Source organism: Salmo salar, chromosome 14, assembly GCF_965601325.2.
Source record: "Salmo salar chromosome 14, fSalSal1, whole genome shotgun sequence".
NCBI lineage: Eukaryota > Metazoa > Chordata > Actinopteri > Salmoniformes > Salmonidae > Salmo > Salmo salar.
The window spans coordinates 50,465,586-50,484,566 of record NC_138304.1 but is presented as its reverse complement, the minus strand read 5'-3'; the positions used below and the strand labels follow the sequence as shown (position 1 = coordinate 50,484,566).

General features: G+C 44.2%; 1 protein-coding gene across 1 annotated transcript in view; it reads left to right on the top strand.

The window, feature by feature from the left end:
* The window catches only part of LOC106569760 (rho GTPase-activating protein 29), a 69,888-nt gene that overhangs the window by 37,501 nt on the left and 13,406 nt on the right, over window positions 1–18,981 (top strand). Inside the window, exons 6-14 of the mRNA XM_082961402.1 lie at window positions 2,599–2,748; window positions 2,981–3,045; window positions 3,218–3,328; window positions 4,174–4,254; window positions 4,890–5,045; window positions 9,051–9,188; window positions 9,402–9,574; window positions 12,542–12,702; window positions 14,984–15,280. Coding sequence (XP_082817528.1) covers window positions 2,599–2,748; window positions 2,981–3,045; window positions 3,218–3,328; window positions 4,174–4,254; window positions 4,890–5,045; window positions 9,051–9,188; window positions 9,402–9,574; window positions 12,542–12,702; window positions 14,984–15,280 — 1,332 coding nt within the window. The remainder of the gene's footprint in view (window positions 1–2,598; window positions 2,749–2,980; window positions 3,046–3,217; window positions 3,329–4,173; window positions 4,255–4,889; window positions 5,046–9,050; window positions 9,189–9,401; window positions 9,575–12,541; window positions 12,703–14,983; window positions 15,281–18,981) is intronic.

The window sequence follows — 18,981 nt, the reverse complement described above, 5'->3', positions numbered from 1 at the left end:
TGCAATTGCCCGTTTCATTTGGTATCCGTTGGGGCCAGCTTTGGGGCGGGATTCCGTTTCCCCCATAGTTGTTGCACCGAGAGTACCGACTGAAAAGGAATGTAACGTTATGACTATATCTACCGTTCCCTGGAGGTAAACGAGATACACCGCATGTTTGGCCCCGTGCCGCCCGCTTGTGGGCTCGGTGAAGGGCGTCTTGCCGGTTCCTGAGGAGGGACTGAATTGATGGAATGAATCCGAAGCCTCATGGGTTATCACCTGTGGAAGGCAGGGCATCCCAGCGAGGTGGGGGATTTCATTGGCCTTGTCAGGTGTAATTTTAGTTCTTCAATCGAAGTCGAAAGAGTACGGATCCCCCACAGTTGTGTCGTACCTCATTTCCCTCCTTCAGAGAACGGTAGTTATAGTGATAACGTTACGTTTTCAGCCTGGGCTGTGCTGTAGGGTTTTTTCCTCCAAAATAGCTGACATTCTTTAGCTGTTCAGAAATAGTTTTGTCTGAGAGATGGAAAACATGTGGTATCCACATGGCACCCTATTCCCTACATCACGTGGTTCGTAAAACAACAGCTGTAGACTAACAGGGAAATGATTACTGACGGGCCCTTCCCAACAATGACAATAGAAATATAATAAAATGAAGAATAAATGCACAATAAGAAACAATAACGTGGTTATATACAGGAAGTACCAGGTAATAACATGGCTATATACAGGGAGTACCAGGTAATAACATGACTATATACAGGGAGTACCAGGTAATAACATGACTATATACAGGAAGTACCAGGTAATAACATGGCTATATACAGGAAGTACCAGGTAATAACATGACTATATACAGGAAGTACCAGGTAATAACATGGCTATATACAGGAAGTACCAGGTAATAACATGACTATATACAGGGAGTACCAGGTAATAACATGGCTATATACAGGGAGTACCAGGTAATAACATGGCTATATACAGAGAGTATCAGGTAATAACATGGCTATATACAGAGAGTACCAGGTAATAACATGGCTATATACAGAGAGTACCAGGTAATAACATGGCTATATACAGGGAGTACCAGGTAATAACATGGCTATATACAGGGAGTACCAGGTAATAACATGGCTATATACAGGGAGTACCAGGTAATAACATGGCTATATACAGGGAGTACCAGGTAATAACATGGTTATATACACAGGGTACCAGTACCGAGTCAATGTGCATGGGTACGAGGTAATTGAGGTAGATATACATGTAGGTAGGGGTAAAATGACTAGACAACAGGATAGATAATAGACAGTAGCAGTAGTATACTGTAGGTCGGGGTAAATTATAGATAATAGACAGTAACAGCAGTATACTGCAGGTAGGGGTAAAGGATAGATAATAGACAGTAGCAGTAGTATACTGTAGGTAGGGGTAAAGGATAGATAATAGACAGTAGCAGCAGTATACTGTAGGTAGGGGTAAAGGATAGATAATAGACAGTAACAGCAGTATACTGTAGGTAGGGGTAAAGGATAGATAATAGACAGTAACAGCAGTATACTGTAGGTAGGGGTAAAGTGATTAGGCAACAGGATAGATAATAGACAGTAGCCACCGTATATGTGAGAGGGGTCAATACAGATAGACCAGGTAGCTATTTGTTTAGATATTTAGCATTCTTATGGCTTATGGGTAGAAGCTGTTCAGGGTCCTGTTGGTTCCAGACTTGGTGCATTGGTACCAGCAGGAGAGAGAACAGTCTATGACTAGGGTGGCTGGAGTCTCAGACAATTTTTAGGGCCTTCCTGTCACCGCTTGGTATAGAGGTCATGGATGGCAGGGAGTTCGGCCCCAGTGATGCACTGGGCCGTACACACTACCCTCTGCAGCGCCTTGCGTTCGGAGGCCGAGCAGTTGCCATACCAGGCGGTGATGCAAACAGTCAGGATGCTCTCAATGATGCAGCTGTAGAACCTTTTGAGGATCTGAGGGCCCCATGCCGTTGTCGTGCCTTCTTCATGACTGTGTTTGTGGACCATATTAATTCCTTAGTGATGTGGACACAGGGGAGATTGTCATATGATGTTCTGATGTCAAGAAGTTGTTTTCGGTCATAGGAAATGATGGCGGAGAAATTATGAAAAGTTAAGATCAGCGTAAAAAAGAAAAAATACACGAAACAAGAATTGGTCAGTAGCTTGTAAAACATCTGCTATCAAATGTCTAGTTCACTTTATTAGTTAATCTCACATTAATGGACATGTAAGCTAGCCTCTGGGACTGAAACAGAGAAGTGGAACCCTGTGGAGAATTATTCTGACAATGTGTAGTACCTACCCTGACTTCATACAGTACTTACATGGGTCCAGAGTTTTTTGGTTAGGTCATGTGGTTAGGAAACCCCCCTGGGGAAAACAGTCATGTGTAATAACATTAGCAGGCTATTGCTTCAGTGTGACCTTTCCCCTAGGTGCAGATCGAGGATCAGCTTCCCCTCCCCAAATCCTAACCTTTAACCTTGACCATTAGTGGGGAAAATTGCAAAAAATGGACCCAAAATCAGCATATTTTCCGTCCTACCCTGATCCTCCTGTACTATCTCTCCAGGCCCAAAGGTGGCGCTGTCTAAAGAGGAGGAGGTTGACGTGATCCTGCAGAAGAACAACAGTGGGGTGGAGTCAGTTTTGCTCTATGCCAAGGCCTGGTCCAAGTACACCAAGGATCTGCTGGCTTGGGTCGACAAACGCCTGGGACTGGGTTAGTTCGACGCATACAGACAGACAGACAGACAGACAGACAGACAGACAGACAGACAGACAGACAGACACACACACACACACACACACACACACACACACACACACACACACACACACACACACACACACACACACACACACACACACACACACACACATACACATATATCCCTACAACCAACAATCAAATCACACATTCACACTGACTTATCTAATATGTCTTCCCCCAGACATTGAATGTGCCAAAAGTTATGCCAAAATGGCCGAATCTGCAAAGACGCTTGCGAGTCAACAGGTAATCATTGTTTTGACTGATTTTTAAGAATAGTCACACAAACACATACCACAGACATAAAATGTAAGCTTTAAAAACTGAACATATAGATTAAAACAAGTTAACCCTCTTCAACTCACAGTGCACACATCAAAATAGAATGTGACTACCAATATGTCCGTCTGGCCCACAGGACTACATGCCGTTCAGAGATATCTATATTTCTACGTTTAAGAATGACATTGAGTACAGCCAACTCCTCCTGCAGACTGCCACTGCCCTGCAGACCAACAAATTCATACAGGTACGAATGGCAGTCTTTATAGGTGTCATTGGCAGTCTTTATAGGTGTCGATGACAGTCTTTATAGGGGTCAATGACAGTCTTTATAGGGGTCCTATGACAGTCTTTATAGGGGTCAATGCCAGTCTTTATAGGGGTCCTATCACAGTCTTTATAGGGGTCAATGACAGTCTTTATAGGGTCAATGACAGTCTTTATAGGGGTCAATGACAGTCTTTATAGGGGTCAATGACAGTCTTTATAGGGGTCAATGACAGTCTTTATAGGAGTCAATGACAGTCTTTATAAGGGTCAATGACATTCTTTATAAGGGTCAATGACATTCTTTATAGGGGTCAATGACATTCTTTATAGGTGTCAATGACACTCTTTATAGGGGTCCTATGACAGTCTTTATAGGGGTCAATGACACTCTTTATAGGGGTCCTATGACAGTCCCTATAGGGGTCAATGACAGTCTTTATAGGGGTCCTATGACAGTCTTTATAGGGGTCCTATGACAGTCTCTATAGGGGTCAATGACAGTCTTTATAGGGGTCCTATGACAGTCTTTATAGGGGTCCTATGACAGTCTTTATGGGGTCAATGACATTCTTTATAGGGGTCAGTGACAGTCTTTATAGGGGTCAATGACAGTCTTTATAGGTGTCAATGACAGTCTTTCTAGGGGTCAGTGACAGTCTTTATAGGTGCCAACAAAACTTCAAGACTCACAATAAAGTAGTGAATGATCTTGATCTTGTCTCTGACAAGGCAACAATGTATCATTTGGGTTCGAAGTAATTTGTGAGAAAGTGATGTGATGGAATGTATATTATAGTTGGTGCCTCTTTGTGCATCCTGTAGCCGCTGTTGTCCAGAAAGACTGAGCTGGACAAACTGAGGAAAGACATCAAGGAGCAGTGGCAGAGAGAACAGAAGAAAATGGTATGTGAGACTTCTGCTGTTTTCTCTGTGTGTGTACCTGTCTACCTGTATCCTCCATATAACACACCTGTCTAACTGTATCCTCCCTATAACACACCTGTCTACCTGTATCCTCCCTATAACACACCTGTCTACCTGTATCCTCCCTATAACACACCTGTCTACCTGTATCCTCCATATAACACACCTGTCTACCTGTATCCTCCATATAACACACCTGTCTACCTGTATCCTCCCTATAACACACCTGTCTACCTGTATCCTCCCTATAACACACCTGTCTACCTCTATCCTCCATATAACACACCTGTCTACCTCTATCCTCCATATAACACACCTGTCTACCTCTATCCTCCATATAACACACCTGTCTAACTGTATCCTCCCTATAACACACCTGTCTACCTGTATCCTCCCTATAACACACCTGTCTACCTGTATCCTCCCTATAACACACCTGTCTACCTGTATCCTCCCTATAACACACCTGTCTACCTGTATCCTCCCTATAACACACCTGTCTACCTGTATCCTCCCTATAACACAGTGTGTGTACCTGTCTACCTGTATCCTCCCTATAACACAGAGTGTGTGTACTTCTCTCACCTGACTGTATCCTCTCCTCTCCTCCTTAGCAAGAGTCCGAGGTGGCTCTGCGTAAGGCCCGGTGGACCCAGGCCCAGAGGAGAGACGAGTACCACAAGGCCCAATCCTCAGCCAGCCGCTCCCAGGAGGAACAGTCCAAACAGCTGGACAAGAAGAGGAAACTGGAAGAGGAGGCTCTACAGAAGGTATGAGGGGAGAAATATACTGATGAGCTGAAATACAACATCCCAGAAATGTTCCAGACGCACAAAACCTTTTTTTTTCTCTCAAATGTTTTGCAAATTTATTTTTACATCCCTGTTAGTGAGCATTTCTCACAACACTTCACACAGCCATTGAAGAGGAGTGGGACAACATTCCACAGGCCACAATCAACAGCCTGATCAACTCTTTGTGAAGGAGATGTGTCGTGCTGCATGAGGCAAATGGTCACACTAGATACTGATTGGTTTTCTGATCCACGTCCCTACCTTTTTTTTAAGGTATCTGTGACCAACAGATGCATGTCTGTATTCCCAATCATTTGAAATCTATAGATTAGTTCAGGGGTGTGCAAACTTTTTGGATCAAGGGCCACATCGGGATTTTGAAGTTCAACGGAGGTCCGCATTTTTTGGGGGACCAATTGTTTGTTAAAATCAATTTGCGGGGGCCTCCCAAGTGGCGCGGGGATCTAAGGCATCACTACAGACCCGGGTTCGATCCCAGGCTGTGTCAAAGCTGGCCGTGACTGGGAGACCCATGAGGCGGCGCACAATTTGGCCCATCGTCGTCCGGGTTAGTAGAGGGTTTGGCAGGCAGAGATGTCCTTGTCCCATCGCACTCTAGTGATTCCTGTGGCGGGCCAGGTGCATTCACGCTGACACGGGCGCCAGGTGTACGGTGTTTCCTCCCGACACTTTGGTGCGGCTGGCTTCCAGGTTAAGTGGGCATTGTGTCAAGAAGCAGCGCGGCTTGGTTGGGTCGTATTTCAGAGGACGCACGGCTCTCGACCTCCTTCTCTCCCGAGTCCGTACGGGAGTTGCAGCGATGAGACAAGACTGTAACTACCAATTCGATACCATGAAATTGGGGAGAAAAAAGGGGTAAAAAAAAAGAAGAAACATATTAATGTCTCTTCGGCCTAATGAATTTATATAAGATGTCCTTATATGAACTGTAAAATCTTTAAAATGGTTGCATTTTGCGTTTATATTTTTGACGTAGGGGATGCCCTGACTCCTTTAAACACATTGGATAGGTTCATGCTAATGTGTTACTGATCTCTCTACCACTGTGTGACTGATCTCTCTACCACTGTGTGGCTGATATGTTAAGGATCTCTCTACCCCTGTGTGGCAGATCTCTCTACCCCTGTGTGGCAGATCTCTCTACCCCTGTGTGGCAGATCTCTCTAACCCTGTGTGGCAGATCTCTCTAACCCTGTGTGGCAGATCTCTCTACCCCTGTGTGGCTGATGTATAACTAGCTTGTTAGAAGGCCCCCAAGGCTCTTGTGTAGTTCTGAAAGAATTGAACAGGTGAGATAGATCCACACTCATTCAGATAATAACAGGTGAGATAGATCCACACTCATAATAACAGGTGAGATAGATCCACACTCATTCAGATAATAACAGGTGAGATAGATCCACACTCATAATAACAGGTGAGATAGCTCCACACTCGTTCAGATAATAACAGGTGAGATAGATCCACACTCATTCAGATAATAACAGGTGAGATAGATCCACACTCATAATAACAGGTGAGATAGATCCACACTCGTTCAGATAATAACAGGTGAGATAGATCCACACTCGTTCAGATAATAACAGGTGAGATAGATCCACACTCATTCAGATAATAACAGGTGAGATAGATCCACACTCATTCAGATAATAACAGGTGAGATAAATCCACACTCATAATAACAGGTGATAGATAGGTCCACACTCATTCAGATAATAACAGGTGAGATAGATCCACACTCATAATAACAGGTGAGATAGATCCACACTCATTCAGATAATAACAGGTGAGATAGATCCACACTCATAATAACAGGTGAGATAGATCCACACTCATAATAACAGGTGAGATAGATCCACACTCATAATAACAGGTGAGATAGATCCACACTCATAATAACAGGTGAGATAGATCCACACTCATTCAGATAATAACAGGTGAGATAGATCCACACTCATTCAGATAATAACAGGTGAGATAGGTCCACACTCATTCAGATAATAACAGGTGAGATAGATCCACACTCATAATAACAGGTGAGATAGATCCACACTCGTTTTGATAATAACAGGTGAGATAGATCCACACTCGTTCAGATAATAACAGGTGAGATAGATCCACACTCATAATAACAGGTGAGATAGATCCACACTCATTCAGATAATAACAGGTGAGATAGATCCACACTCATAATAACAGGTGAGATAGATCCACACTCGTTCAGATAATAACAGGTGAGATAGATCCACACTCATTCAGATAATAACAGGTGAGATAGATCCACACTCATAATAACAGGTGAGATAGATCCACACTCATTCAGATAATAACAGGTGAGATAGATCCACACTCATTCAGATAATAACAGGTGAGATAGATCCACACTCGTTCAGATAATAACAGGTGAGATAGATCCACACTCGTTCAGATAATAACAGGTGAGATAGATCCACACTCATAATAACAGGTGAGATAGATCCACACTCATTCAGATAATAACAGGTGAGATAGGTCCACACTCATTCAGATAATAACAGGTGAGATAGGTCCACACTCATTCAGATAATAACAGGTGAGATAGATCCACACTCGTTCAGATAATAACAGGTGAGATAGATCCACACTCATAATAACAGGTGAGATAGATCCACACTCGTACAGATAATAACAGGTGAGATAGATCCACACTCATTCAGATAATAACAGGTGAGATAGATCCACACTCGTTCAGGTAATAACAGGTGAGATAGATCCACACTCATTCAGATAATAACAGGTGAGATAGATCCACACTCATTCAGATAATAACAGGTGAGATAGATCCACACTCATTCAGATAATAACAGGTGAGATAGATCCACCCTCATAATAACAGGTGAGATAGGTCCACACTCATTCAGATAATAACAGGTGAGATAGGTCCACACTCATTCAGATAATAACAGGTGAGATAGATCCACACTCATAATAACAGGTGAGATAGGTCCACACTCATTCAGATAATAACAGGTGAGATAGATCCACACTCATAATAACAGGTGAGATAGGTCCACACTCATTCAGATAATAACAGGTGAGATAGATCCATACTCATTCAGATAATAACAGGTGAGATAGATCCACACTCGTTCAGATAATAACAGGTGAGATAGATCCACACTCAATAACAGGTGAGATAGATCCACACTCATAATAACAGGTGAGATAGATCCACACTCATAATAACAGGTGAGATAGATCCACACTCATTCAGATAATAACAGGTGAGATAGATCCACACTCTTACAGATAATAACAGGTGAGATAGATCCACACTCATAATAGCAGGTGAGATAGATCCACACTCGTTCAGATAATAACAGGTGAGATAGATCCACACTCATTCAGATAATAACAGGTGAGATAGATCCACACTCATAATAACAGGTGAGATAGATCCACACTCATAATAACAGGTGAGATAGATCCACACTCATTCAGATAATAACAGGTGAGATAGATCCACACTCATTCAGATAATAACAGGTGAGATAGATCCACACTCATAATAACAGGTGAGATAGATCCACAGTCATAATAACAGGTTTGATGTGTCCAAAAGATGTTATGTAAAGCTTACTTCATTTTTTAGATTGAAAATAAATAAATAATTGTTTTCACTGCATCAGGGATAGCATGCCCTCAGATGTAGGACTATAATATTGTTATTCCTCTTCCTCTCCCCCTCTCTCTCTCTATCTCAGGCTGAGGATGCCCTCTCTCTCTCTATCTCAGGCTGAGGATGCCCTCTCTCTCTCTATCTCAGGCTGAGGATGCCCTCTCTCTCTCTATCTCAGGCTGAGGATGCCCTCTCTCTCTCTATCTCAGGCTGAGGATGCCCTCTCTCTCTCTATCTCAGGCTGAGGATGCCCTCTCTCTCTCTATCTCAGGCTGAGGATGCCCTCTCTCTCTCTATCTCAGGCTGAGGATGCCCGGGACCAGTACAGAGTGTGTGTAACTGATGCAGGTGCCAGGAGGGCAGAGCTGGCCAGCACCAAGACAGACATCCTCACTCAGATCAGAGAACTGGTGACCCAGTGTGACCTCACACTCAAAGCTGTAAGTTATAGCATGAGGAGTATCAGGAACCAGGCTTGACATGAGTATAGAGTCCAGAGTTTATGTGACTGAATGAGGTAAAAATGGGCCTGTTTATAAGGGGGTCATATTAACATTGTCCAATGTTTATTTTTTAAGGGGCAAAATACCGTAAATCCAATGTGAAAGCATTCTAACTTTCCCCCTCTCTCCCTCCCCTCCATCTTTCTCCAGGTGACAGTCAACTGGTTCCAGCTGCAGCAGGTCCAGACCGTGTCTCTCCCCGTCCACTACCAGGCCCTGTGTGGGAACGCTAAGATGTACGAGCCAGGACAGAGATACGCTGAGTTTGTCCGTAATTTACCCAAAGATCAGATACACATGGAGTCCTCCTCCATTGATGAACGGTTAGTCAATTATACTGACTTACATACTTAGGCTGTGTCTCAAATGGCACTGGAGTCCCCAAAGACCTGGCTAGTGCAGTAAATATAGATTTGGGCACCATTTTGAACACAACCTTACCTTGCATATCTCTCATGATTTTTGGGACTTACAAGCTCCTCTACGTCAAGGTTTACTGAGAGTGAGTAACACAAGCGTAGGGGCATTTGGAACAACCATTTTAGAACAACAACTAAAGGTCAAAGTTTAGTTTTCAGTCATTGTTTTGTTTTCGTCAAGTCCTAATATTTATCCAGGTGTTTCATTCTAGTTTCACTTTTGTTTTTGCTAGAGACACAAACAGAATCGTAGAGAAAATAAAGCCAGTTTCAGTTTGACAGTGGACTGGGGCTTTCCCTCATAAACTCCAATGTCTTCCATGTTCTGTTAAAGGCATGGTACAGTAGTACTGACTTCTCACAAAGAGTAACACTATGAGACAGAGAGAGAGATAGAAGGGGTGTGGGGGGTTGGGGGAGAAGGACAGAGGGAGAGAGAGAGAGTAAGGGAGGGAGAAAGAAAGTAGGGTGGGAGAGAGAGTAAGGGAGAGAGAGAGTAGGGAGAGAGGGGGAGAGAGAGTAAGGGAAAGAGAGTAAGGGAGGGAGAGAGAGTGAGGGAGGGAGAGAGAGTAAGGGGGAGAGAGAGAGTAAGGGAGGGAGAGAGAGAGAGAGAGTAAGGGAGGGAGAGAGAGTAAGGGAGGGGGAGAGAGAATAGGGAGAGAGGGAGAGAGAGTAAGGGAGAGGGTGAGTAAGGGAAAGAGAGTAAGGAAAAGAGAGTAAGGGAGGGAGAGAGAGTAGGGAGAGAAGGGGAGAGAGAGAGTAAGGGAGGGAGAGAGAGAGAGAGTAAGGGAGGGAGAGAGAGTAAGGGAGGGGGAGAGTGAATAGGGAGAGAGGGAGAGAGAGTAAGGGAGAGGGTGAGTAAGGGAAAGAGAGTAAGGAAAAGAGAGTAAGGGAGGGAGAGAGAGTAGGGAGAGAAGGGGAGAGAGAGAGTAAGGGAGGGAGAGAGAGTAGGGTGGAAGGGGGAGAGAGAGAAAGAAAGAGAGAGTAACGGAGGGAGTGAGAGTAAGGGAAGGAGAGAGTAAGGGAGGGAGAGAGTAAGGAGAGAGAGTAGAGAGGGAGAGTAAGGGAGGGAGAGAGAGTAAGGGAGAGAGAGTACGAAGAAAGCGGGAGAAAGAGGAGAGAGAGTAAGGGAGGGAGAGAGAGTAAGGGAGGGAGAGGGAGGGGGGTAAGGAGAGATAGTAATGGAGGGAGAGCGAGTAGGGAGAGTGAGTTAGGGAGAGAGAGTAAGGGAGGGAGAGGGAGTAAAGGAGAGAGAGGGAGTAAAGGAGGGAGAGGGAGTAAAGGAGGGAGAGAGAGTAGGGGGAGAGAGAGTAGGGGGAGAGAGAATAGGAAGAGAGAGTAGGGAGAAAGGGGGAGAGAGAGAGTATGGGAGAGCGAGAGTAGGGATAAAGGGGGAGAGGGAGAGTAAGGAAGAGCGAGAGTACGGAGAAAGGGGGGAGAGAGAGAGAAGGGAGAGAGAGTAGGGTCAAAGGGGGGGAGAGAGAGAGTTAGGGAGGGAGGGAGTAGGGAGAGAGAAAGGGAGGAAGAGAGAGTAAGGGAGAGAGAGAGTAGGGAGAGAGTTGAATTCGTGCCCTTCCTGAGGAAATAACTGTGGTAAGCACTGAATGTAGCAGAGTAGATTGAGTGTGAGATTCTGGCTCAGCGTTCTGAACTAAAAGTTCAGCGCTCTACTTGAGTGATTTATTCAATGTTTCTTAAAGGGAACATGTATGTACACTACCGGTCAAAAGTTTTAGAACACCTACACATTCAAGGGTTTTTCTTCATTTTTACTGTTTTCTACATTGTAGAATAATAGTGAAGACATCAAAACTATGAAATAACACATATGGAGTCATGTAGTAACCAAAAAAGTGTTAAACAAATCAAAATATATTTTATATTTGAGATTCTTCAAATAGCCACCCTTTGCCTTGATGACTGCTTTGCACACTCTTGGCATTCTCTCAACCAGCTTCATGAGGTAGTCACCTGGAATGCATTTCAATGTACAGGTGTGCCTTGTTAAAAGTTAATTAGCAGAATTTCTTTCCTTCTTAATGCATTTGAGCCAGTCAGTTGTGTTGTGACAAGGTAGGGGTGGTATACAGAAGACAGCCCTATTTGGTAAAATACCAAGTCCATATTATGACAAGAACAGCACAAATAAGCAAAGAGAAACAACAGTCCTTAATTACTTTAAGACATGAAGATCAGTCAATACGGAACATTTCAAGAACTTAGAAAGTTTCTTCAAGTACAGACACAAAAACCATCAAGCGCCATGATGAAACTGGCTCTCATGAGGACCGACACAGGAAAGTAAGACCCAGACTTTCCTCTGCTGCAGAGGATAAGTTCATTAGAGTTGGAGGGAGAGAGAGTAGGGAGGAAGGGGGAGAGAGAGAGAGAGAGAGAAGAGAGAGTAAGGGAGGGAGAGAGAGTAAGGGAGGAATAGAGTGAGAGAGAGTAGGGAGAGAGAGAGTAGAGAGGGAGAGTAAGGGAGGGAGAGAGTAAGGGAGAGAGAGAGTAGGGAGAGAGTACGAAGAAAGGGGGAGAGAGAGAGTAGGGAGAGAGGGTATGGGAGGGAGAGAGAGAGAGAGATTAGGAAGCGAGAGTAGGGAGAAAGGGGGAGAGAGAGAGTAAGGTATGGGAGAGTGAGAGTAAGAAGAGAGAGTATAGGGAGAAAGGGAGAAAGAGTAAGGGAGGGAGAGAGGGTAAGGGAGAGAGGGAGAAGGAGTACGGAGAGAGAGAAGAGAGAGGAAGGGAGGGAGAGAGAGTAGGGAGAAAGGGGGGAGAGAGAGTTAGGGAAGTAGAGAGTAGGGCCATCGACCTTGGGGGGTTAAACTTGCCCCTCCAAGTTAATATTCAACAGTCTGTCTTCCCTTCCAGGTTTCCTGTGTTCAACAAGCATTCAACGGGCAGCACCAGTTCCCATAGTAACCTGTCCCAGGTGTCCCTCATCTCCGGTGACGTCCTGAGTGGGGACGAGGTGGATAGTCCTCTGGGGTCACGACCTGGGAAGAGGTCCAACAGCGCCACGGACATACAAGGTACAGAGACACAGTCAGACATAAATGGTCCAGTCAGACAGTAGTAGTACACAATACGTCTACCCAACACAATACAAGGTACAGTACCTCTACCCAACACAATACAAGGTACAGTACCTCTACCCCACACAATACAAGGTACAGTACCTCTACCCAACACAAGGTACAGTACCTCTTCCCAACACAATACAAGGTACAGTACCTCAACCCAACACAATACAAGGTACAGTACCTCTACCCAACACAATACAAGGTACAGTACCTCTACCCCACACAATACAAGGTACAGTACCACTACCCAACACAATACAAGGTACAGTACCACTACCCCACACAATACAAGATACAGTACCACTACCCCACACAATACAAGGTACAGTACCTCTACCCAACACAATACAAGGTACAGTACCTCTACCCAACACAATACAAGGTACAGTACCTCTACCCAACACAACACAAGGTACAGTACCTCTACCCAACACAACACAAAGTACAGTACCTCTACCCAACACAATACAAGGTACAGTACCACTACCCCACACAATACAAGGTACAGTACCTCTACCCAACACAATACAAGGTACAGTACCACTACCCAACACAAGGTACAGTACCACTACCCCACACAATACAAGGTACAGTACCACTACCCAACACAATACAAGGTACAGTACCTCTACCCAACACAACACAAGGTACAGTACCTCTACCCAACACAATACAAGGTACAGTACCACTACCCAACACAAGGAACAGTACCTCTACCCCACACAATACAAGGTACAGTACCTCTACCCAACACAAGGTACAGTACCTCTACCCAACACAATACAAGGTACAGTACCTCTACCCAACACAATACAAGGTACAGTACCTCTACCCAACACAATACAAGGTACAGTACCTCTACCCAACACAATACAAGGTACAGTACCTCTAACCAACACAATACAAGGTACAGTACCTCTACCCAACACAATACAAGGTACAGTACCACTACCCAACACAATACAAGGTACAGTACCTCTACCCAACACAATACAAGGTACAGTACCTCTACCCAACACAATACAAGGTACAGTACCACTACCCAATACAAGGTACAGTACCTCTACCCAACACAATACAAGGTACAGTACCACTACCCAACACAATACAAGGTACAGTACCTCTACCCAACACAATACAAGGTACAGTACCTCTACCCAACACAAAACAAGGTACAGTACCTCTACCCAACACAGCTAGTTGTTATACTGTAGCCAGCTAGTTGATATACTGTAGCCCGCTAGTTATATACTGTAGCCAGACAGTTATATACTGTAGCCAGTCAGTTGATATACTGTAGCCAGACAGTTGATATACTGTAGCCAGACAGTTGTTATACTGTAGCCAGACAGTTGATATACTGTAGCCAGACAGTTGTTATACTGTAGCCAGACAGTTGATATACTGTAGCCAGACAGTTGATATACTGTAGCCAGACAGTTGTTATACTGTAGCCAGACAGTTGATATACTGTAGCCAGACAGTTGATATAATGTAGCCAGTCTGTTGTTATACTGTAGCCAGACAGTTGATATAATGTAGCCAGACAGTTGATATACTGTAGCCAGACAGTTGATATACCGTAGCCAGACAGTTGATATGCTGTAGCCAGTCAGTTGATATGCTGTAGCCAGACAGTTGATATACTGTAGCCAGACAGTTGTTATACTGTAGCCAGACAGTTGTTATACTGTAGCCAGACAGTTGTTATACTGTAGCCAGACAGTTGTTATACTGTAGCCAGACAGTTGTTATACTGTAGCCAGACAGTTGGCCCGGAGCAGGTCAGGTGAGGATAGGGCGATTATAACATTTGTTTTTCTCTCTGCTTGTTTGGAAGAGCCTGTTAGTAAGCTTTTCACTGTTAGTCTACACCTGTTGTTTACAAAGCATGTGACAAGTAAGATTAGGGCGTAAACTGTCCATGACTTGATTGGCCAGATCCAAATGAACCCGTACACACAAGAAATGTTATGGCACACAGGGTTCTCGCCAGGATGTTTCAACAAGGAGGTGCCGCTGACTGGCTGGGGAGAGGGCATTTCCTGTAATCTAGAGCAAAACATTATATTTTTTTAAGTGTCTCAGCGCATCTCTTACATTCTTTGGGGAGAACCCTGACATAAAATATTTGGATCTTAGAGAACCTTATGGCCTGTTACCATATTGCTAATACCTATCTCTCTCTTTCCTCCCCTCTCGTCTCTCGTCTCTGTTCTCTCTCCTCCAGGTCTGAGAGGGGGACAGGGCCCGTTGAGAGCCTGGGCATCAGGTATCCAGGACAGGGGGATGTGTAGTGACTCAGAGAGTGCTGGAGGCAGCAGTGAGTCCCAATCCATGGACTCCCCCACAGCTAGCCCAGGTAAAAACATGAACCAACACCACACCTGCCCAGGTAAAAACATGAACCAACATAATATAACACCAGGTAAAAACATGAACCAACATAATATAACACCAGGTAAAAACATGAACCAACATAATACAACACCAGGTAAAAACATGAACCAACATAATACAACACCAGGTAAAAACATGAACCAACAACACCTGCCCAGGTAAAAACATGAACCAACACAACACCTGCCCAGGTAAAAACATGAACCAACAACACCTGCCCAGGTAAAAACATGAACCAACACAACACCTGCCCAGGTAAAAACATGAACCAACAACACCTGCCCAGGTAAAAACATGAACCAACAACACCTGCCCAGGTAAAAACATGAACCAACAACACCTGCCCAGGTAAAAACATGAACCAACATAATATAACACCAGGTAAAAACAATGAACCAACATAATATAACACCAGGTAAAAACATGAACCAACATAATACAACACCAGGTAAAAACATGAACCAACAACACCTGCCCAGGTAAAAACATGAACCAACAACACCTGCCCAGGTAAAAACATGAACCAACACAACACCTGCCCAGGTAAAAACATGAACCAACACAATACCAGGTAAAAACATGAACCAGCACAATACAACACCAGGTAAAAACATGAACCAACATAATACAACACCAGGTAAAAACATGAACCAACACAACACCTGCCCAGGTAAAAACAATGAACCAACACAATACAACACCAGGTAAAAACATGAACCAACACAATACAACACCAGGTAAAAACATGAACCAACACAATACAACACCTGCCCAGGTAAAAACATGAACCAACATAATACAACACCAGGTAAAAACATGAACCAACACAATACAACACCAGCCCAGGTAAAAACATGAACCAACATAATACAACACCAGGTAAAAACATGAACCAACATAATACAACACCAGGTAAAAACATGAACCAACATAATACAACACCAGGTAAAAACATGAACCAACAACACCTGCCCAGGTAAAAACAATGAACCAACACAATACAACACCAGGTAAAAACATGAACCAACACAATACAACACCAGGTAAAAACATGAACCAACACAATACCAGGTAAAAACATGAACCAGCACAATACAACACCAGGTAAAAACATGAACCAACATAATACAACACCAGGTAAAAACATGAACCAACACAACACCTGCCCAGGTAAAAACAATGAACCAACACAATACAACACCAGGTAAAAACATGAACCAACACAATACAACACCAGGTAAAAACATGAACCAACACAATACAACACCAGCCCAGGTAAAAACATGAACCAACATAATACAACACCAGGTAAAAACATGAACCAACACAATACAACACCAGGTAAAAACATGAACCAACACAATACAACACCAGGTAAAAACATGAACCAACACAATACAACACCAGCCCAGGTAAAAACATGAACCAACATAATACAACACCAGGTAAAAACATGAACCAACACAATACAACACCAGCCCAGGTAAAAACATGAACCAACATAATACAACACCAGGTAAAAACATGAACCAACATAATACAACACCAGGTAAAAACATGAACCAACACAATACAACACCAGGTAAGGGAACATGACACTGCCCAGCACTGGCCTTATCAGTAGGGCCCAAGAGTTTCTGCTGACCATGTGACCTCACTAGGAAAAACTCCAGGCCCTATTTATTGGTAGTGCTGAGTTTTGGCACCAAAATACAGTGTATATATTAACATCAAATATAGAAGTGGAAGGTGGCGCCGACAGAGATGGACGCCTCGTTTCGAGTCCTTAGGAAACTATGTAGTATTTCATTTTTGTATATATTATTTCTTACATTGTTACCCCAGGAAATCTTAAGTCTTATTACATACAGCCGGGAAGAACTATTGGATATAAGAGCGACGTCAACTTACCAACATAACGACCAGGAATACGACTTTCCCGAAGCAGATCCTCTGTTCGGTCCACCACCCAGGACAGTGGATCTAATCCCAGAAACCGACCCAAAACAACGGCGCCGCAGAAGGGGCAGACAGAGCGGCCTTCTGGTCAGGCTCCGTAGACGTGCACATCGCCCAACGCTCCCCAGTATACTACTCACCAATGTCCAGTGTCTTGACAACAAGGTAGACGAAATTGGAGCAAGGGTTGCCTTCCAGAGAGACATCAGAGATTGTAACATCATCTGTTTCACGGAAACATGGCTCTCTCGGGATATGTTGTCGGAATGGGTTCAGCCACCGGGCTTCTCCATGCATTGTACCGACAGACAAATTAAACAGGAGTTGTTCAATTTGATAAACTCTTTGGTTAGTGTCTGGGAAGAGGAAGGGCGGGGGTGTATGCTTCATGATTAACGACTCATGGTGTAATCATAATAACATACAGGAACTCAAGTCCTTCTCCTCACCCGACCTAGAATTCCTTACAACCACATTACCTCCCAAGAGAATTCTCGTCAGTTATCATCACAGCTGTGTACATTCCCCCTCAAGCAGACACCACGATGGCCCTCAAGGAACTTCACTGGACTCTATGTAAACTGGAAACCATTTATCTTGAGGCTGCATTTATTGTAGCTGGAGATTTTAACAAAGCAAATTTAAGAACAAGGCTACCTAAATTTTATCAGCATATTGATTGTAGTACTCGCGGTGGTAATACACTCAACCTCTGCTACTCTACCTTCCACGATGCATACAAAGCCCTCCCCCGCCCTCCTTTCGGCCAATCTGACCACGACGCCATCTTGCTCCTACCGTTTTATAGGCAGAAACTCAAACAGGATGTACCAGTGACAAGAACAGTTCAACGCTGGTCTGACCAATCGAAATCCACGCTTCAAGATTGTTTTGATCACGCGGACTGGGATATGTTCCAGTCAGCCTCAGAGAATAACATTGATCTATACGCTGACTCGGTGAGTGAGTTTATAAGGAAGTGCATTGGAGATGTTGTACCCACTGCGACTATTAAAACCTACCCTAACCAGAAACCGTCAATGGATGGCTGCATTCGTGCAAAACTGAAAGCGCGAACCACCGCATTTAACCATGGAAAGAGGTCTGGGAATATGGCTGAATATAAACAGTTTAGTTATTCCCTCCGCAAGGCAATCAAACAAGCGAAATGCCGATACAGGGACAATGTGGAGTCACAATTCAATGGCTCAGACATGAGCCGTATGTGGCAGAGTCTACAGGAAATCACGGACTACAAAAAGAAAACGAGCCACGTCACGGACACCGACATCACGCTTCCTGACAAACTAAACACCTTCTTTGCCCGCTTTGAGGATAATACAGTGCCATCGTCACGGCCCGCTAACAAGGACTGCCAAAAAGATCATCAAGGACAACAACCACCCGAGCCACTGCCTGTTCACCCCGCTAACATCCAGAAGGTGAGGTCAGTACAGGTGCATCAAAGCTGGAACAGAGAGACTGGAAAAACAGCTTCTATCTCAAAGCCATCAGACTGCTAAACAGCCATCACTAACTCAGAGAGGCTGCTGGCTACATTGAGACCCAATCACTGGCCACTTTAACAAATGGATCACTAGTCACTTTATACAATGCCACTTTAAATAATGCCACTTTAATAATGTTTACATATCTTACATTACTCATATCACATGTATATACTGTATTGTATACCATATATAGCACCTTGCCTATGCTGCTCGGCCATCGTCCTCTCTCTCTTTCTCGCTCTCTCTCCCACCTCCTCCCTCCCTCCTCTCCCCACCCCCCTCTCTCTCTCTCCCCCCCTCTCTCTCACTCTCCCCCTCTCTCTCTCACTCTCCCCCTCTCTCTCTCTCTCTCTCTCTC